Below are 20,894 nucleotides of genomic sequence, written 5' to 3'. Positions count from 1 at the left end.
TCCAGGAAGCAATTCGAGTAATCCTCGGAAATCTTGATGATTTACATCCATTTTCTACAGACCACTTCACTATCTTTCTGTGTACCCTTTCTTTCCTACTTGTAAAAGAAAAGATCCAATGACTTGTATCTGTTGGGCATTGCTTAATTTGACATTCCTGCCTAGTAGTGCGCAGATCTTTAGCTGGAGTACGAGTCCTTTGAGCTTTGCAGTTTTACACTAGCTGAAGATCCTCCTCAGTTGTTGCCTTCACCAGAGAACTGATGTACGTAAAAAGAATGTTTTGCAGTGTTTTCAGATGGCCACCCCTGCGTTCCAAATCTGATTTAGCCAGAGAAAACAAACGTGTATATGTAAAGTCCCAGGAAGCCCACGTAATGCGATTGCAAGGAAAGCTAGTGCGTTGTTTCAAAAGGTTAATAAAACGTAAAGCGCTCCTTACAGGCGCAGCAGTGTTGGCCCACTAGTAGAGAAGACCGCAGTAGTTTTCTTGTAAGGTACATTAGGATTAAACATTGTAGTTGCTGTAGTGTAAAGGGTTAAGAAGAAGTTACTCTCCTGAGGCTGTTGTTGCAGAGAAAAGTAAGTTAGTTGAAGGAGAAGCCTTTTCAGTCCTAAGGTGTGTCAGTTTGTGAATCGGATCAGGCCCTTTGGCATCATCACCTCCCGCGATTCCGAGTGCCCAGGAGTAATGAACACCCACGTGTTTCCGCCTCCAAGGCATTCCCTTCCAGTCTCGGCAGACTGCGTTATTGCCACCCCTGGTCCTAGCAGGCAAGAACGAGATCATCCTCTTTCCCTGTCAGAAGCTGGTATGTATGAGAGCAACTTATTCCTCTTACTGCCAGGAAGAGAAAGTAGCCCAGAGCATTGTCAGAGAGGAGGCACCCAAACAAACGAAGCCTCGTTGTTGGTTTGCTTCGCTAAAGCGCAGCCAGTTTTGCCTGCGTGCTTGAGGAGGGTTTGATTCCCGAGCTTGTATTTCTAGAACTGGGAAGTCCATCCACCTGCTCAGCCAGCACCGGGCCCTGCGGAGAACTGCAAGCTCAGAGGCCTGACGTGATGAGTTGTCCTGCAATCTGTGTGTCGGGCTCCTCGCTGTAGCATACCTCTTAGTTAATCACCAGCTGTGGGAGTCCTTGAAGCCAAACTCAAACGAACAATTTCATCCCTTAAAGGAACTGATTGCGTCAGCGTTTCATCTAGGCAAATCTTGGGCTCCATCTCTGGTCCTCAGGATGTTAGTTTCTGCTAGCAAATGGAGTAAAAGTATTCATGTTACCTGTTTCTTCCTGAGATCAGAGGCACGTAAGGAGACTGCTGCCTGGCGTCACCCATTCTTGCACGCATGAGCTCCTAGGTGTGCGAACTGCACCCCCAGGAAGGAACGTCTGTAACTGTGGTGTTTGTCATGTCAATTATCTTTTGTCCTCCCATTTTGAACTGTGAAGTGAATGTAATGACGCTACTCCTGTGAATCCTAGTCCTTTTCAGTTTTTAAAAAAATTACTTTTTAGTTAGGAAAGCTGATGAGGTTTTATTCACAGGGTTGGGAGCGCCTGGCATGTTGTTTCTTGCGGGAAGATGTCAGGACTGAAGCCAGATACAGTTAAGGAAAGACAATGCTATTAATGCAAGCAACTGATGGGAGAGTGTCACCTGGGTGTGTTTCTTGTAATGTGTTACTAGCGCTTTTTCACCAAGTTCATACGGACAGATTGTAGGTGCTCCCTTCTGCATATACGTTCAGTGTGGTATGACTTTTGAAGCTTTACAAGAGGACTCCTGCTCCTTTGAAATGTTAGTGCTATGTTCTTAAGTCTTATTGTTGTTCTCAGATGTCAGTAAATGGGAGAGAGTATCGAAGATGAGATTCAAACATGAGAATGTCCACCTCGTGCCTTATCCCTACATTTGCACGATGTATCTAGAACTCGGCTCTATTTCAGCACGGCGTATCTTGTGGTAATTCACTATGGTTATGTTTGGATAATGTCTGGAAACATCTATGATCTATGTCTTGCTTTTCCCTTTCCCTTCCTCCACTGTGTCTTTGAATGAGAGGGAGCAAAACTGCGTGCGGTATGGCTGTACCATGGATTTGAAATAGAGCATAGCAATGTGTTCTCTTTTGTCCTGTATTGCTTTTTTTGAAAATGTCTGGAATTTCTCTTTGCCTTTTCACCCACTGCTGACTCTTCAGCTAGTATTTTTATGAAGCAATGCCCAGTGGCTCCCAGCCTTCATTCTTGAATGTCGGTAACTAGGCTGGAGCCAGCACATATATATATGGAACATGTGTTTTTCTTCCTTATGCTTGACTACATTTGTTGACGTTGAATTTCACGCTCTTTGTTTCTGTTTTCCTAAAGAAAGAATGCATTTGTTTTTCTAAATAATGATAGTAATAATGGTAATAATGTCTTTTGTATAATTAGCAAATGTTGTCACCTCCCTAGTGTCTCATTTTCCAGGTTTTCTATGAATTCCCTGAAGAGCCTCGGGCCCCAGCTGAGACCTCTGTGGGACTCTGCATTGAACCTCCTCTGTTGTGAAAACTGAGGTTTTTTTCTTACTGTTTCCTGTTCTGATGATTGGTCCCTGGGAAAGGCTGCTGCTGGTCTGTCTTGTGAGCACTTAGTAGATATTCTGGTCTCCCTTATCAAATGGACAAGTAGTCCAAAGCAATTGTCCCCATCCCACTGGCTTGTGTTATTCACAGCCAGGAATTCTGAAAGAGCTGTATTTGCAGTTCTTCGGTTTCAAGATATCATATGCAAGTCCAGCATTGTTTCTAAGTCATTTATCTTGTTCTCAGGACGTGTGGTGCAATGCAAAAATGTACTATAAAGTTGGTTAAAGAAAGTCCAGTCACCAAATATTCACCAGATTTTACAATACCTCTGTTACAGGTAAAGAAGTAAACAAGGGCAGTGATGAGCTTTTAAGTTGCGTGTGTGGTTCTCTTTTGTGTGTTGTTTTTTTTTTTAAAAAAAAGTGATATTCCAAGTAGTCTGGAGAAGCAGAAGATATATCTAGGCAATGCTGTAGTTGTCCTGTTTCTGGGTGTCAGTCAGGCAGTGTAAGGTGGGAGTGAATTCTCACCTAGAACCATCCAAGTTGAGGGAAACCTTCCTGTCAATTCCAGCGGACTTTGAATGAAGTCCTGCCTGAGGACGTGAGAGCCGTGCTGGCTTCAGTTAAATGTGTTTTCGCCAAGTCTGAGCTGAGCTGTCAAATGGTTTCTTCGCTGTGAGAGTCTGTATGAGGTCAATAGTGCTGAATAATGAAGTAGTTTCCTAAGTGCTGCATGTGTCGAAAACAACCAAGTTAAGCTTCTTTGGAAAGTAATTGTTTAGTGAGATCTCAGGGTGGGTTTGTTTTCAATACAGGTAAGTGTCTGAAGATGGAGTGAATTAGTGAAGGTGTCCTGTCCAAATTCCCCCCGAGGAAATCCCGCTCTCTCTGCTAGCATTACGTTCCTGCTAATGATGTTCCTAGGCCCTCCTCTAAAAATGGAGCCAATAGGATGTCCTGGGAAGCAGTAGTTCTTCTTTAAAACTGTTGAGCATAATTCTCTGGATGGCCTCTCAGTGCTTACCTTCTGTTTGAATAAGGCAGCTAATCTTTTATTCCTGAGTCATTTTTTGGTTTTGGTTGTATAAGCCTGGACAATGTTGCGAAACACAGATGTATATTAAGTCTGACTTTTGTTCTAAAATAGAAAAGTCAAAATCAAATTTTATCAATACCAAGTTTGCAATGTTTTGAAGGTCAAGAGAAGAAAAGAAGTGTCAGATAGTGCTGCAGTGGAAGAAATGGTGAAGAGGAGAAGAGTGGAAGTCGGAGCGGAGGCCTCATGCCCACAGTCGGGTGTGGGCAGGTCAGTTGACTACAAAATAGTCTTCTGGGGCACATATCGATGTTTTTGATGTCTCTTGCACCTTCCTTGTATTTCATTCCTGTGTAACCCTTTGGCCCATTTGTCGTCTTCCTTCTCTTCCCTAGGTGACAGAATCTAAGCAGCATTGCCCACGTTTGGGGAAAAGTTGTCCTGTGCTTTCAGGTTCCCATGCCGTTAACTAAAGCTCTTCCCCTCTCACTCCTTTGTGTTAACGTTACCTGCAGAATCACAGCGGGATGAGAACTGGGCGGCTCAACAAAGCGGTGCACTGGCTTGCACACCTGAGGCAGGGATGACAAGGGAGGAACTGGGAAGAGTTTCCTAGCTGCCTCCCAGCCTGCTCCTCTGAGTCGGCTGATGACTGCTGCCTCTCGGCTTGAGGCAGAGATCTCTGTCTGTGGCTTTCACAGAACCGTTGAGGTTTTCGGGACCTTTGATATCATTGAGTCCAAGCCCTCCTGCTCAAGCAGGGTCACCCAGAGCAGGTTGCCCAGGACGTGTCCCCTCAGGTTTTGAGTGGACTCCAAGGGTGGAGACACCACAACTTCTGTGGGCAACCGGTTGCAGTGCTCGACCACAGTTGCAGTCAGAAAGTTTTTCTTGTGTTCAGCTTTAATTTCATGTTTTGCAGTTTGTGCCCTTTGCCTCTTGTCCTGCCAGAAGGCGCTGCTGAGAAGAGCCCGGTTCCCTCTTCTTCATTCCCTCCCATCAGATGTACATGGATAAGAGCTCCCTGAGCCTTCTCCAGGCTGAAGGGTCCCAGCTCTCCCAGCCTCTCCGCATATGAAAAGTGCTCCAGTCCCTTCGTCACCTTTGTGGCCCTTTGCTGGGCTCGCCCCAGTGAGTCCCAGTCTTGTCCTGGGGAGCCCAGTCTGGACAGAGCACACAGACTGGCCCCAGCAGCCCTGAGCAGAGGGGAAATGATCCCCCCAGGCCTTGCTTTCTCATTCAGTGCTGTCTGTAGGTACATGCATAAATTTGCATGTCTGAGCAGCCTCTCAGGCTGTTGTTGCTGGAAGGGTCTTTCATTCCGTCTAGCTGGCGCTCTAGGCTTTCACCTGTCTCCTGCCTTGCTGCTCTTTCTTCTTGAGCTCTTGGGGTATTTCTCACGGAATGTTAAGTGGTTAAAACGTAACACAAGACATGGTTATTCAAATGCATTTGTCTCTTGTTTCTCTGTGCAGCCTGATGAATATCATGGCACTAAATGACTCATTGTTATTCCTTGTATTGCAGATAACTAATTCTTGTTCCTCAGATGCAGCTGTCCTAGGCGGGTAGTATGTTTCACCGGAACTGTTGACCCAGGTGGAAAAAACAGTCTTCTCGGTTCTAGCTAGCAGCCAGGATAAACTACTGTGTAGCAGGGTTTTTTTCTGAATCTACCCATTGATCCAATAAGATATTCTTTTTCCCTACCGTATTTGTGCCTCCTGTTATCCTCAGGATGCTAGAGCTTCAGCTCTACTGTTAGAAAGAAAAAGAGAGAAAACATGATGCTGCTAGTGGGCTTTGCTTCTCAGGAGGGTGAACGAGCCTGTGAAGGGTTTTCCTTCTGCACACTTTTGAGCCTGACACCTCTCATGCAGGAAGTTTCTCTGTTCTGGAGAGTTTTTGCTCAAAGCAGAGCTGGCTTCTCCCCAGGCACTAAGTTTTCCAAGCGGGAAGGCTCTAGGGGTGCATGGCTTTAAGTAGCTGCCTGGATCCGCATCATAGCTTGTGATTTCACAATGGTCCCTATTGTGTCTCTGGAGTTGGTGCACACTGGGTGCCACTTAGCTCCTCCCGTGAGGGCTACTCCATCAGTCCCTGGGGAATCGGGCCCCCTGACTGACCTGGAGGTTCAGTTGTCCCCGAAACCCAGTGACTGACGTGAGGATGAACCCAAACGGGGGTTACAAAATGACACTTCTGGAAGAGTTACAGGTAGCACGGCCGGGGCTCAAAAGTGCAGTTTTGTGGGTTGGGGTTGGTTTTTTTCCAGTTTGGAAATCACTTTTTTAGACAGGAACCTCAAGAACAAAGCAGGAGGTGGGTTTTTTTGGTCTGAAACACTCATCCCTCTCCTGCTGTATTAAAGACGTCCAGACTCTCGTGGTATACAGTAGAGGTGATGTTATGGGCTGTTTTATTTGCGTATGGGAAGGAAAACCTCCTACAAGTCCGTGGTTTTAGGGCTGTGCCTGAAGGAGGAGGAGGCGGCACGTAGAGGCGTGATGGCTCGTGGACTCGCGTGGACGCAGGGGTGGGTGATGGCTGGGAGGACGTAAGGGAGCTCTCCACCCCCAGCCCCAACTTTTCCCTTCTTGTCGTTGCTAAACAGAGACATGACGAGGAGGCAGTGATTGACCGGGGAAGAAGGAGCAACACTGTCAGTGTTCGCTATGAGGAGGAGGAGTTGGAAGGTGAGTCTCTGCTGAGATCCTGGTAGAGGAGCCACCAGCCCAGCGCGTTTTCCCATTGCACAAAGTCTCTCCTGTGTGCCTTGTCGGGTGTCACATCATGTGCAGCAAAACGTGCCGCGCTTCTCAATGAAGCAGCACAGTTATTGTCACGTTTTTTACTATTACGGCTTTTTAAACGGAGGGAAAAAGCCCCCCGGGAGGCCACGGTGTGAGTTGTAGCCACAGGGCTCGATAATTCACGGCTTTTTTTCTCGCAGAGGCTGCTCCTGGCTTGGAGAGGTCAGGAGAATCATTTCAGGGCTGCAGACGCGGGGCTGTGATTTTCTTTTTTTGTTCTGGAGTTCATTACGATGGGACTGATTTGATCGTCTCTTGTCGCCTCGTGCCATACAGAGATTTTGAAAATAATTAGCTTGTGTTGCTGCTTAATGAGCAAGTCTGAGTGTTGTCCAGCCGAAGCTGGAATTTGAGAAGAGGTCCAATACTTTGGGGGCACTTTTAGATGACCCAGAGCCAACACTTGTTGTTGCTGTGTTGTTGCAAAGCTCGAGTAAAATAGGCTTGGAAAAAAGGAGGTCCAGTGAAAATAACATTCAGGGAAGCTGGCGTTGCTCCTGGGATATATAACCGTGGCTTAGCAAGGCACCGGCCACCTCAACCATTGCCGCAATGCCGAGAGTGCTGCAAAAACCGCTGCTTTTTCGCAGGCCACCGGACCCTGTACGTGGGCGCGCGGATGCCACTGGTTAGGCAGAGCCACCGGCATCACCGACGCCACAGCCAGAAGCATCGGGAAGGGGAACGGGAGAAGGACTCTGCCCCGATGGAGCAGGGCTACCACTGTAAGTCCCACCGCGGCATTTGCTAAACTCCTGGGGGCAACGTGGGCGCTGGGGCCTTCTGCAAGCAGGTCCCCGTGGCTAGTTTGAGTGAGTTGCTGTTCTTCCGAGGGAAAGTGGCCGTATTGAGCAACACCCTCTTTTTCCCAAGTTTTCTTTTTTTTTGTTGTTTTTTTTTGTTTGTGTTTTTTTTAATGCAGTTAAATGCATAATGGGTTTAGGCTCGTCTTCCTTAGAGGGATCCTGGCTTTAAAAATGGCAATGTGGGGAAGGAAAGCAGCCCATCATCATGCAGAGGTGGACTAGATGCTTCTCCTTCTCCACGGCTCTGTGCAAGCCCAGACAGATGCAGAGGAGAGGGGCCAGCCCAGTGTTTATGGCTGCACTGGTGCTGATGGCCACTTTGCACGTGAGCGTGACGAGCTGTGTTCAGGCGCAGTAACGGGATGGGTCTTTGCCTTCTGCCCCCAGGCTCCCCGTCCCAGCGGGTGCAGTTCATTCTCAGGAGCAAGGAGGACGAGCAGCACCTCTCTCACCACTTGTTCTCCGAGCTGGATGAGATCTGTGTAAAAGAGGGCCGAGATGGCGAGTGGAAGGAAACGGCAAGGTAAATCCCTGCTGCTTGGCTGCGGTGGGAGAGGAGTCCCTGCACCGGCAGCGCCCGTGGGCTCTGCTTTCTCCTCTCCAGGATGCGAAGCTTTTGCAGCTGCAGGTGGCGGCACGAGGAGCCTTCTCCTCTTGCCACCCCGTGGCTCTGTCAAAGGGGTTGCAGAGCTGGGGCTGTTTTCTTGCAATGGGGCTGATCGCACCCGATGTCCGCAGGTGGCTGAAGTTTGAGGAGGACGTGGAAGATGGCGGCGAGCGCTGGAGCAAGCCCTACGTTGGCACGCTGTCCTTGCACAGCCTCTCCGAGCTGAGGAGCTGCATCAGCAACGGGTCGGTGCTGCTGGACATTTGTGCCAACAGCATCGAAGAGATTGCAGGTACCATGGGCGCTGCATCCCTCCGGGAACGGCCGAGCTCAGCTCGCCACGGTGCTCTTCACTCCCAAATCAAACCCTGCCCCAATGGCACGTCCTTTTCCAGAAGTGCCACTGTGTTTTTCTCATGAGCTGTTTTTGGATGTAGACTGGGCATGCAACAGTCGCACCGTTTTTTTATTCCAATGCGGGGTCCTTTTGAAAGCAGTTTGTGGGGTTGGAGAAGCCACTAGAGAATATTCTGCAGCCAAAAAGGAGCGTGTGTCAGGGCTTAGCAGGCTGCTCTTAGAAATACAGAGTCTGCGTAAGAGCTGAACCTCCTTAAAGGAACTATTTCTTACAAGCTGTTTCCTCGCATTCTTTTTTTTGCTTTTGCCTTAAGATCCAGCATGTAAGAGTTTTAAGGCAGAGTTTATCTGGCGATGACCAAGCAGTGTATTTCTGTGGGGAAGATACTTGAAGTTAATTGCAAAAGCCGCTTTGGAGAAGTTATCTTTGACTGGCGGCAGGTCTCCATTCAGCCCTTTCAAGGGCTGGAGAAGTCGGAGCCGTTCTTAGCACGTTTCTCCCTGGGCTCGGCAAATTGCACTCCATCAGCACGGGAAGCTCTGGGAACGTCTGTGCTATAGATCGCTTATAATTTGGGTGAACGTGTAGAGTCAGAAAGGCCAGGTCGGGCAAGAAAATTGTGTCATTTAGAATGGGAAATATTTATCTTAGCGGAATGATGAATAAGCACTTGGATGCCATGTTTCTTAGCAGAAGAAAATTCTTGTTTTGGCTGCAAAGGCTGAACATTATTAAAAGGCCTTGCTATGCAAGGCTGAGCCGGCATTAGGGTGCAGCCTGTGTGGCACAGCCTTCCCTGGGGGCTTTGGGGGTCGGGACTTGTTGGGGTTTCTGCTCTGATGGCTTTGTTTCCCTTTGCCATCCTCAGATACGATCCTGGCCCAGCAAGAACAGTCCACGGAGTTTGACGAGCACGTGCGGGCGCAAGTTCGAGAAGTCCTTTTGAGGAAGCACCACCATCAGAACGAGAAGACAACCAACCTTCTGCCCGCTGTCTGCTCGTTTGCTGATGTGAGCAAGAGGCAGTCAGACCTGCACCTCCTCTACAAGCCAGGTGAGGCTTTCTGCAGGGCTGTGGCCCCATTAGACTTGTCCGGGCAAAGGAGAAGCGTCCCAGTTGCTCCTCGTCCATCTTTCTGAGTGTCTTTCTTTTTCCTACCAGCCCAAACAATCACCTCTTGTCCTTCTCCCACCGCTGCAGAAGCTAAAGATGGGGTGAACCCTGAGAGCAGAGCAACGGATTTAAGCAAGGTGAGACACTCGTAGCTTTCTCACGCCTTTAGGGCCAGATTTGCTCTTGCAAACTTGGCTGGAGAGTGTGCTGCAGAGCGCTGTGGGCTTTGCTTTTGCGGTAATTGCCTGAAAATCGCTTGTCGTGCCCAGGCGGAGCTGCACTTCATGAAGAAAATTCCCACCGGGGCTGAAGCATCCAACGTGCTCGTAGGAGAGCTGGATTTCCTTCACCAGCCCATCGTGGCATTTGTCCGCCTGAGCCCGGCTGTCCTCCTCTCGGGCATGACGGAAGTTCCCATCCCAACAAGGTGCGAATGAGAAGCGCAAATTTTTTCCGTAAAAAAGACACCCAACCAAAGATCGAGTTGCAGGCATCAGTTTGGTGTCCCAAGGGAACAAGGCGAGTGGGAGGGGGAGCAAGCACGTTTCCCCCACCCACATCTCCTCGCCTTCGTTTCTCCATTCCCTGCTGTAGCTTTTAAACCCATCGGCCAATTGTAATGAAAGTTGGCCCCCAAATGAAATTTGCCGTCGGTTTTGAAGAATTTCAAATTCATCGTGGCGTCGCTGAGCCTACGTGTCCCGTCTTGAGCCACGCTCCGGGCTGGGAGCTGCCAGGGCTTTCCTTGGGTGCTCTTGGAGCAAGGACACCTTCTTCTCTCTCTCATTTTGTTTTTCTTGCCCAGGTTCCTGTTTGTTTTGCTTGGACCAGAAGGAAAAGCCCATCAGTACCATGAGATCGGCAGGTCCATGGCCACTATCATGACAGATGAGGTGCGACAAGATGAGATAGCTCCGGGTCATTTTTGCCTTTCTTCAGCTCTCCCTGTCTCTGAAGTAGTGAGGAAGAGGATTTGCTGTCCCAGCTGCCCGCAGCTCTCCAAATAGCCCAGCCCTCTTTCTCACCCCGAAGCGAACACGCAGATTTGCATCACCCCACATCCTGGAGGCTGAAATCCCACCCGGGGTGCATCCTGCACCTCATCCTTCTTGCCGGGGTCCCCAGCACGCTGTCCCCAGTGGTGGCATTGCCAGGGCCAGTCAAACTTCTCTTGCTCTTTAAGCAGAAGGGTATGGTGTGCCATGGGGGACGGGGGCCTCGTGGGGGAGATGATTACAAATGCCCTGACGCACAGATTTTTCCTTTTGGGGGAGTATTTCCTGCCCTTTCCAGCAGGAAATTTTGGGGAAAAAGCCTTGCGTTTAGCCAAGAGCTTATTGCACTGGTTAGGACCTCCGAGCTGGGTTGTCCTCTCACCAGGTTGTCTTCTCTTGGCAGGTTTTCCGTGACGTTGCCTATAAAGCCAAGAACGGGGCTGACCTCGTGGCTGGCATCGACGAGTTTCTGGATCAGGTCACGGTCTTGCCGCCAGGAGAGTGGGATCCATCGATCCGAATCGAGCCCCCGAAAAACGTCCCTTCGCAGGTGGGAGGCGCGAGGGGGATGGGCAGGACGGCTGGGGATGCTGTTCAGGGGCCCAAATTCACAAGGTCCCACTCTGACACAGTCACAGAGCCAGACCAGAAGCAAAACAAGCCAGCGGTTACAAGTCCATAGCTTTATCTTACTTCCATTTTAACAGGAAAAAAGGAAGATGCCAGGAGCTCTTGACGACAGTGCTTCTCACAGCACGCTGGAGAAACACAGTGGCCCTGAACTGCAGCGGACGGGAAGGTGGGAGCTTTAATAGTTTGGGTTTTTTTTCTGTTTGCTTCTCAAATCTGAGCATGCACCCTCCCTTCTAGCAGGTCTTTGGGGTTAGCTGGTTCAACGAAGGGGCTCCGCATTGCCAGCTTGGTCCCCTGGGCTGGGCAGGGGGGAGATCTGGGCAGCTGGGCTCAGCCCCAGCCATCACCATTGCACGCAGGTTTCCTTGATTTGGGAGGAAGGAGAGTGCTTCTTTTTAGCCACGAAAGTGACTCCGTGCTTCTGATTGCCCTTCTGCAGCAAAGCAAAGTCACCGTGTTCCTCCAAGAGAACAGACTCTCTTCTTTTTCCTTCCTGCAGGCTCTTTGGAGGTTTGACCCTGGACGTGAAGCGGAAAGCCCCGTGGTTCTGGAGCGACTTCCGGGATGGTCTGAGCCTGCAGTGCCTGGCGTCCTTCCTCTTCCTCTACTGTGCCTGCATGTCCCCTGTCATCACCTTTGGGGGACTGCTGGGGGAGGCGACCAATGGCCAGATAGTGAGCACGTCTCTCTGTTGGGGAGCATGGGGGAGGATAAAAGTCAGGCCAAAGTCCTCGCTGCAGTGAATCGGCTTTGGTTTTTGTTTCTCCCTAACGATTTATTTACTCACGGCTGCCTCTCTTCCCCGGACAGAGTGCCATGGAGTCGCTGCTGGGCGCGTCCATGGCCGGCGTGGTGTATTGCCTCTTTGCCGGCCAACCTCTCACCATCCTCGGCAGCACCGGACCCGTCCTCGTGTTTGAGAAGATCCTCTACAAATTCTGCAAGTAAGGCTGGCTGCCGCAGCTGGGTGCTGCGAGAGCCTTCAGAAGGGGGCAGTGATGGAGAAAAGATGCTTTGCTTTGCTTTTCTGTTTCTTAGGGGTAGTTGCTAGATTTTAGTGACAGTCCTTTTGTTGCTATGGCTTTGATGGGAGATAAACCACCCTTATTGCCATAAGGTTTATCATTAAGCCCCAGCTTGCTGGCAGCAGGTGACTGGGTGCAAACCCAGCTGGTTTCAGTGTCAGGGCATCAGGGTGATGTGGGAGAACACCACCTGGCCCAAGAGGGACCTGACCTCAAGCAGCCTCCAAGGTGTTAACACAAGATCCTTGTTCAACAGTGGTAACTAAATAATTGGCCTCTCCTCCTGTGGGTCTACACCCTGCACCACAGCCCCGAGGCTCTCTGTAGTAGTACATGGAAACTGCATTTCCCATCCGCAGCCTTGACACGCTCCAGAATTGCTCCCTGTTTTCCCCGAAGGCAGGCATGTCTCAGGGCCTCTTGCTGGCCTTTGCAGCCTTTGTTTCATTTTGCTTTCCCAGGGAGTACACGCTCTCCTATCTGTCTCTGCGGGCGTGCATTGGGCTGTGGACCGCCTTCTTGTGCATAGTGCTGGTGGCCACCGATGCCAGCTGTTTGGTGTGCTACGTCACCCGCTTCACGGAAGAAGCCTTTGCCTCCCTCATCTGCATCATCTTCATCTACGAGGCTCTGGAGAAGCTGAGTCACCTGCGAGACACCTACCCTGTGCACATGCACAGCAAGCTGGACTTCCTCACCAGCTACTAGTGGGTTTTTTTCCCCCTGAGAAAGCTGCTGCCCCTTGGCAGGAGCTGCGGGCTGCACCTCCATCGCCTTTCCCTTACCCCTGTCTTGGCTTCTCTCCTCCCAGCTGTAAGTGTGAGGCACCGACCCATCCCAGCAACGAAACGCTGCGTTTCTGGGCGAGCAACGGGATCAACGTGTCTGGCATCGCCTGGGAAAACCTCACGGTGACCGTAAGTGCCCCGAGCCACTGCTTCCTCGCGCCGCGGCCACGGGGTCCAGGGGCATTTGCATGGTGCAAAAGTCAGAGCCCTTCAGGGAATGATGGGCTTCAAACTGTGCTAGTGCTGCTCGGAAAAGTCCTTGCTTAAATCTAGCGTGTGGTTTGTTAAAACCGCTTGGTCCTCGGGAGGAGAGTCCACCTTGTCCCAGTCTACCTGGTCCCCAGCGTTGTGGGTAGGTAGCAAGTGTCCCCCTCAAGCCTGTTGCCGGACAGTATTTCTGACTGGGAGGAAGGTTAAGTAGTGGGTGGTTTGATTATTGTAGAAGTTGTAGGTAGGACTTAAGTTCATGCTTGAAAGGTAGTAATTGGCCTCCTTAATGGGTTCCTAGTAACTCTGGGCCTTGCTTTCTCGTTCAGTGCTGTCTGTAGGTACATGCATAAATTTGCATGTCTGAGCAGCCTCTCAGGCTGTTGTGGCTGGAAGCAGAGCCCGGGCCTAGGGCGGCAGGCTCTTATGGTGGCCTTCATCCCCTCTTGGCCAGGTTCTGCGAGCCCTCCCCTGGGAAGGGACGATTTGTCTCTTCTCCTCCTTTCCTACCATGGTTGTCTTTAGCCCTCCTTCCCTCTTCCCTCTCTCTCTCTCCCCAAGAGTTTCCAGTGTTTCCTTCCCCTCTGGTGTCTTCTTTAGCCACGATTGCTCGAATGGCAGGCAGAGGATGTGCCGAGGGTGCGTGGTATGGTGTCCCCTCACATCTCGTTTCTCCGCTCTATAGTTCGATGTGTCACTTGTTCAGCTGCTGCTGCTCATTACATATAAATCTCCATTGGCAGGAGCAGTTAGAGGGTCGTGGATCTTGGACCAAGATCCTCAAAACCCCCTAGCTACGCGAGGTTTCCCTGCCGCACGTGCACTGCCTTTGTGTCCTGACGCTCTGTTTCTCCAGGAATGTCGGCATTTGCGTGGGGAGTTTCAAGGACCTGCCTGTGGACGCGACGGCCCCTACACGCCTGATGTGTTCCTCTGGTGCTGCATCCTCTTCTTCGCCACCTTTGCCCTGTCAAGCTTCTTGAAGAAGTTTAAAACCAGCCGCTACTTTCCAACCAGAGTAAGTAGAAGATGGTGGCCAGCGTCCATCTCCACACTCGTTTCCCAAAATGGCTTTCCTGGAGCACTAAGCAGTATTAGCCCCGCCATGGTCAAGCTGGGAAACGTTGGCCTTGCAGGCCAAGCTCTCCAAGAGCTTGGATGTCCCGCACTCATTTCCGTGAGTGCAAAATCATCGTAGCATTTCCCACCTGCCTCGCGATCTGCCCCAGATTGAAGATTTTTGGGGTTTGATTTTTTTTAATTTTTTTTTTTTTCCCCCTCCTCAGGTAGTAGGAAGTCAGGTTTCCCAAAGTTTTGGGGGTTGGGGTTGTGGTTTTTTTTCCCTACCTTCTGCGCATTATGTGCTCGAGCGGAAAGTAGATTCGAATGAGGAGGTTCCTTTTGAGAACTAAAGGATGCCTCAGTGCCTTGTTGCCGTTGTAGCTGTGAGTGTAGCTGTAGTGGCAGACATCTCTTTTCTTATTTTTAATATTATTATTATTATTTTTAGGTTTTGACTTAAACCAACCCTTGTCCGCCTAATTAAGCTTTTTTTATTATCTGACACCAGATCTCACGGGGACAAACACAGCAACAGTATCTAAGCAAGGGATCAGGCTGCATGTGCTCAGAGGGGTGGTGGGATTTGGTTAACCAGCCTGAATGTTGTGGATGTCCGCAACTCTTGCATCTCACGTTACGGCCCTGTTTGCCATGCCCCTTTCACCTCTGGTTTCTCGCCCCAGGTACGGTCCACGGTGAGCGACTTTGCTGTTTTCCTCACCATCGCCATCATGGTGCTCCTTGACTTTGTGGTTGGGATCCCATCGCCAAAGCTCCAGGTCCCCCACACGTTCAAGGTAATGGGGTGTTTTGGCATGTGGGGGTGCCACAAGGTGATGCCGGGGCAGGGCAGGGCTGAGTCTGGAGGAGATGCTGGTGGTGTGACCATCTCCTCTTCCACCTCCAAGTGCCTTGCTTCCTCCTGGCAACGAGAAGATGGCCCCAAAACTAGATACCTACAGGAGAAGTACCTAGAGGTGCTTGCAAAGAGGAGACTGGCACTGCTGAAGCCCACGGGAGAGGGGGACATGAAGCCAGGGCTGGGAGGTGCTCTGACACAGGGAGGGAGGGGAAAAGGAAAGCCAGTGGAGTGCCTGGGCTGGGAGACGATGCTGATGTGTGGGCTTTGTTGCAGCCTACCAGAGACGACCGCGGGTGGTTCATCAACCCCATAGGACCCAACCCTTGGTGGACGGTGTTGGCTGCGCTCGTCCCAGCTCTGCTCTGCACCATCTTGATATTCATGGACCAGCAGATCAGTGCCGTTATTGTGAACAGGAAGGAGCACAAGCTGAAGGTAAGGGCCTGCGAGAGATGACCCCGGCCCCAGCCCCTTCTGGGCTGCAGGTCTGGGGAGAAGCTCTTATTGCCGATGCTTTCTGAAGGCATTGGTTTGGGACAAGGTCAGGCTGCGTGGCAGGATGCTCTCCTGGATTAACGATGATGCAGGGAGCAAGTGACAGGGCAGTTCAGATGAGCAACCTTTTGGAGGAGCAAATTAATCTTGGAGCAATATGGAAGCGCGTTTTTGTTTTGAAACGGCAGCGGCAGCAGGTGCGGGGAATGCATTGTTTTGATGCGCTGCCAGGGATAACTCAGAGTCACACCTTCCTCGCAAGTGGTAGAATTTTCTTTGTGAGTGAAAAAAACGGTTTGGTGGTTTTGGGTTGTGGGTGGGGTTTTTTTGGAGAAGTATGTATCGCACAAGCTCCCCATATCCCTTGTGTCTGAACTCCTGCCAGATTTTCATGCCAGGTGCTTGTGCAAAGCCTGCGTACACCCTTACTTGTTTCCATTTCTTGTTTTAAATTCTGAAGAAGTTGACCTGTGCTCGAGCAGGGTTTGAGTCTGACTTGCGACGTTATCCTTGCTCTTGTGCTATGGGATGCTCTGTTTCTTGTTTTCCTGCCTGCAGAAAGGATGCGGGTACCACCTGGACCTTTTCGTGGTGGCCGTGATGCTGGGGGTGTGCTCGGTGATGGGGCTGCCCTGGTTTGTGGCTGCGACCGTCCTGTCCATCACCCACGTGAATAGCCTCAAAGTAGAGTCTGACTGCTCAGCTCCAGGAGAACAACCCAAGTTTCTGGGGATACGAGAGCAGAGAGTCACTGGCTTGCTGATCTTTGGGCTCATGGGCTGCTCCGTCTTCTTCACTTCCGTGTTAAAGGTGAGAGGAAAATGCAAACCACCCGACAACCGCGAGCTTGTTGGAGGTTACAGAAAAACAGTCCCCTCTCTGCAGGCCTGAGTAGTTAGTTGTGGAGCGGAGGAGGAGGGGGTGATCCCAACCCTTGGGGCTTGACCCACGGTGGGAACCAGCCTCGGTTAGGCTTTGCAGCCCTTCGGGCCCCCGTTTGGTGTGCTCGAGGCAAGCGAGCAACGCAACTGCTTGAATTTTCGGGTGTCTTTCAGGCCCGCCCATGTTTATGGGTTACAGCTGAGCATATTCAGACCAGCACGTCTGCTCTCTTTCAAACAGGCAGCCCTTTACGGGCTGCAATTTGCTCCCCAAATGCCCTGGAGCAGCTGTTCCCAGGAGCTAAACACACTGAGGTCATCCCCGTGGGCTTCCTTGCACGTTCCTCCCACAAAGTAATCTCGTCTCTAGGCTAAAAGGAGGCCTGTGGCCTTTGCCTGTTGCCCCAAGATTAGGCAGAAGTGTTTTTCTACCGCCACAGAATGCGGCATAGGGTAGCACGGGTGAAATCGCCTATTTTCCTCCAACCTTTCTGGAAAATAGGAGTATTCTGAGGAGAGGTAACTCCAAAGTTCAGCCTAAAGCAGAGCCTTAGCTCACTCGTGCGCACAAAATCTTTAATGGTTAAAACCTGACCCATCTGTAAGCCTGAATGGAAGCTGGAAGGCTTCAAGCAATTTCAGGCAGTGCCTGTGGAAGAGGGTGGTAATACTGAAAATGCAATATGGAGAAAGAAACGATTGCATTCTTTTTTTTTTTTCTCTTTTCCCCCCCAGTTTATACCAATGCCTGTGCTTTATGGCGTCTTTCTCTACATGGGTGTGTCGTCGCTCAGAGGAATTCAGGTACGGACTCTTTTACAGCGTGCAGCATGTCGTTTCCCTGGTATTTTGTCTCCGTAGCAGCAGGGAAAAAAGCAGTGGCATGGGAAAAACTTCTTGCAGAGCAAGCAATGAAACTCTTTTGTGTAAGAAAAAGATTGGTGGAGGCACAGGAGGTATATAGGGCTGGGAGGACCAGGCAAGTTCAGCGCTCTCTGTTTCAGGGTTTAGGGCAGGTCAGTGTTTGGTTACGTGAAAGCGGGGGAATTCAGTGCAAAGGGAAAGCAGTTTCTGCCACTGGTGGAAATCCTCACTGGGGGATTCAGTGGGCCGAGAAATGCTAATAATGGAATGGCACGGAATAGTTGCCGTTTGGTGGGCAGCTCTCAGGGGCAAGCCGGTTGATAGATGGAGCGAAGGGAAAATGGGTGCTGCTCCCAGGAGGAACGCGGTGGGATCCAGGATTTCTGACGGCAAGCGAGATGCTGCAAACCGCCTCCACGTCTCGAGAGGGCCAGAAACTTGCCGCAGTCCCAAGGCGGCAACCTTTCCCTTTTATTTTGCAGTTCTTTGATCGCTTGAAGCTGTTTTGGATGCCAGCGAAACACCAGCCGGATTTCATCTACCTGCGGCACGTGCCCTTGCAAAAGGTGCATTTGTTCACGGTGATCCAGCTGACCTGCCTCGTCCTGCTCTGGACCATCAAGGTGTCCCGTGCCGCCATCATCTTTCCCATGATGGTAAGAGCTGCCGCCGCTCAGCAGCGGGGTGTTTGCAGCGTTGGAGTGAGAGGTGGCATCGTCTCTGAGCTCACCGCATCTTCCCTCTTATTCGTGAAGGTTTTGGCTCTCGTCTTTGTCCGGAAAGCGATGGATTTCTGCTTCTCAAAGCGCGAGCTCAGCTTTCTGGATGACCTTATGCCAGAAAGGAAGAAGAAGTTGGACGATGCCAGAAATGAAGCCAGAGAAGAAGAAGAGGTAAGGCTTGCTGGGTCCTCGGGGCTGGACATCTCCGTCGGGCTGTGAGGTTGCCTGTTTCTCTTACAGCTTGTCTGGAAACGTTGGGGGAAGATCAGCACTCAATCGAAATAGATCCCAATAGCCTGGATCCCACGTTGTAACCTTTGTTTCCTCAAGTAGCAGTGAGCTGAACGCTTGAATACAGGTGTAATTTTTAAAACGAGTCGTTTTTCACAAAGGTCATTATCATTACGATGATTATTATTAGAAGGTGCTGCTGCTGCTGCTGGCAAGATTTGCTCATAATCGTGTTTTGAACACCCAATCCCCCTGCCCCAAAACCTTTGGAGTGAACGGTTTCTACCCTGCTGCACTAATACCTATAGCTGCCAAGGGGCAGAAGGGGAGGGCAGACTGCTAAGTTTGTGCTGGGCATTCAGCTTATCTCCACTTTGACCAAAGACAGAGAACGTGATTTGTCCCTTTTTTACCTCAGGAGTCCAGGAGGGCGATGGAAGCTGCTGCTGCTGCAAGTTCAGTTCAGCTGAACGTGGGGAAGACCAGTGACATGGATATCCCAAAGCAAGGCAGTGACAGGTAAAGCCCCACCAAGTGCCAGGACCCCCGGCAAGATTAGCTTGAAGGGGTTTGGCAGAGTTTTCTCCACTTGCCTCTTTGTGGGGCATCCCACAGAAACCAGCAGGCAGCTTGGTGGGAAAATCAAATTCGGGGGCAGGGCTGCAGGAGGTGATCGCAGGGCTCTGACCCCAAGCAGAGTGGCTGCAGCACTCGCGTTTGACCCCCAAACCTTGCATCATCAGCGCCTTTACGGTAGCTGGAGTTCCTCATACTTACACATGAGGAGTTGCAGGCGTGATCTGTACCAGCAGTGGCTTAGGAACCCGGACCAGGGCTAAACCCCAGCAAGAGCCTTTGCACAGAGCTGTTGCTCTGCAGCTCCCCAGCTTGCCTCCCAAAACTCCTCATCCAGCAAAACCTCCCATGCTTATGCGCAGCTTTGATTCTCAGCGCTCCGCTGTTCCTCTTGCTGATGCTAATGCCCTTGGTGGCATCAGTTCCCATAATCACGGATTGCTGTGTAAAATATTTATTGCAGGACTGATCCTTCTGAGATTATTATCCTGGATGAAATGTCACAAACGACTGTATGGAAGGCTCTCACTTTGAAGACAGAAACCCTTTGAATCCAGGGAGGAAAAAGGTAAAGGATTGCACACGAACGTGTCCGTGCTCCTCTGCAAGCGACGGTGCACGCCTACGCTTTTCCCACGCTTTGGCCGGCAAGGCTGAGCAAACAGCCTGTCCCTGGGAACAGGCAGTGAGGACCGTGGCATGCAAACCAGCTCCTCTCTGCTGGGGTGGTCCCCCAAACAGGGCTGAATCAGCAGCAGCTGGCAGGTCTTCCACTGATGATGCTCTCCCTCTTTTTCTCTTCCCTTTGCCTTTCCCCACTCCCGCTTTTCACGTTTAGGAATCTTGACTTGGAAGGAGAGGAGCGAGAGCGTGACTCGGGGATGTGCCAACGCAGACAGAGGGAGAAAGCGCTTTGTTTCAGTTGGAGGATTCCCATTAAAGCCATGCAGATGTTTTCAGTTATCCTTGGTGTGCTTCAGGCATTCAGTGTCTCTAGACCAGCAAGCTGAGGTGAACGTCACAGTCAATGGGAGTTTGGTGGTGTTAAGTCTGTGTGCGTACGTGTGCGTGTGGGGGTGTGGGTTTGTAGTGGTAGAGGGACTGCTACTGCTTTATCATTCAGTGCTCTTCTTTTAATACCTAATTCCTCCGCTTTTTTTTTTTTCCTCTTTTTTCCAAATGTAAACTGGGAATGTCCAAAATAATTTTCTGTTATATTTGATGCATTCTCCACTTTCTTCTTCATCACGACCGGGTTTTTGGTCTGGTTTGGGGTCCTGGCTTTAATTCACTCTTCTGTCTCTTACTGGTACGAGAGGGATGCCCTCTGTGGCAGGGCAGCATAGAGAGCGTCCGAGCAGTTGGCCTAAGGTGAAAGAGAAGCATTTGCTCCCTGCGCTTCAGTTTTACCTCTCTTGGTTGGTTTGGTTTTGGTTTTGGTTTTTTTGCTTTGGCTCTGCCATCAGCCTGGGAGCTGCAAAATGCAGAACTGCCACCTTCTTGTCCCCTGGCTGTACACTGCATCTAAGGGAGCACTTCAGGTATTTGATTTTGAGTACACCGTATGGTCACAGGAGCGGCCAGATGAGACCTGGGGGGGGCTCTGTGTCCCTGGGCTGCCCCCTCTGTTGTTCCTCCACTTTCCTTCTGTATTGGGTCTGGCTGAGTTGGAGTTCTTTTACCCCATAGCAGCCCTCGTAGTGCTGTGCTCTGTACTGGTAGCTAGAAAGCTGTTGATAACACAGCAGTGTTTTGGCCATGGCTGAGCAGTGCTGGCACAGCATCAAGGCTGTCTCTCTAACATTCCCCCCCTCCCCAGTAGGCTGGGGGTGGGCAAGATCTTGGGAGGCAACGTAGCCAGGAAGAAGGCATACAGGCAGCAAGAAGAGGCATCTCGGTAGCAAGTAAATCTTAGGTCCCTTCAGATGCTGGGGACCCTGCGTTCATGCAGCATTGGGCAGACCCCAGATGGATTTTCCCTTGGCACACTGTACAGATCCTGCCTGTGGAGAAGTTCCTCCTTTTGGTCATTCACGGTGTTATACAACTTTTCTTAGAAGAAAACAACTCTATGCGTAAAGGATGTTCACGCGCGGACTTCTTGCTGCACTTTAGATAACGGCAGGGCCGCGCAGGTGGCGTAATCGCTGGTACCAAGCAGGAGCTGCCTGGAGGCTCCTCTGTCACAGTCAACCAGCTCCGTTTATCCTGCGGCCAAGGGCCATGTGTAGGGACACAGCCT

At 50.8% G+C, this 20,894-nt stretch overlaps 1 protein-coding gene across 1 annotated transcript in view; it reads left to right on the top strand.

The window, feature by feature from the left end:
* The window catches only part of LOC142028045 (electroneutral sodium bicarbonate exchanger 1-like), a 36,591-nt gene extending 18,182 nt beyond the window's left edge, over window positions 1-18,409 (top strand). The window contains exons 7-25 of the mRNA XM_075022155.1: window positions 6,114-6,309; window positions 7,017-7,163; window positions 7,620-7,755; window positions 7,971-8,131; window positions 9,066-9,251; window positions 9,360-9,448; window positions 9,581-9,738; window positions 10,117-10,204; window positions 10,710-10,856; window positions 11,014-11,105; window positions 11,439-11,613; window positions 11,750-11,883; window positions 12,426-12,671; window positions 12,776-12,992; window positions 14,705-14,818; window positions 14,974-15,318; window positions 15,937-16,188; window positions 16,995-17,063; window positions 17,606-18,409. Coding sequence (XP_074878256.1) covers window positions 6,114-6,309; window positions 7,017-7,163; window positions 7,620-7,755; window positions 7,971-8,131; window positions 9,066-9,251; window positions 9,360-9,448; window positions 9,581-9,738; window positions 10,117-10,204; window positions 10,710-10,856; window positions 11,014-11,105; window positions 11,439-11,613; window positions 11,750-11,883; window positions 12,426-12,671; window positions 12,776-12,992; window positions 14,705-14,818; window positions 14,974-15,318; window positions 15,937-16,188; window positions 16,995-17,063; window positions 17,606-18,064 — 3,411 coding nt within the window. The 3' untranslated portion in view covers window positions 18,065-18,409. The remainder of the gene's footprint in view (window positions 1-6,113; window positions 6,310-7,016; window positions 7,164-7,619; window positions 7,756-7,970; window positions 8,132-9,065; window positions 9,252-9,359; window positions 9,449-9,580; window positions 9,739-10,116; window positions 10,205-10,709; window positions 10,857-11,013; window positions 11,106-11,438; window positions 11,614-11,749; window positions 11,884-12,425; window positions 12,672-12,775; window positions 12,993-14,704; window positions 14,819-14,973; window positions 15,319-15,936; window positions 16,189-16,994; window positions 17,064-17,605) is intronic.
* The last annotated feature ends 2,485 nt before the right edge of the window (window positions 18,410-20,894 follow it).

Source organism: Buteo buteo, unplaced genomic scaffold, assembly GCF_964188355.1.
Source record: "Buteo buteo unplaced genomic scaffold, bButBut1.hap1.1 HAP1_SCAFFOLD_116, whole genome shotgun sequence".
In the NCBI taxonomy this organism is placed as follows: Eukaryota; Metazoa; Chordata; class Aves; order Accipitriformes; family Accipitridae; genus Buteo; species Buteo buteo.
Note: the sequence above shows the minus strand (reverse complement) of the source record. Positions and strands in the feature narration are given on the sequence as shown.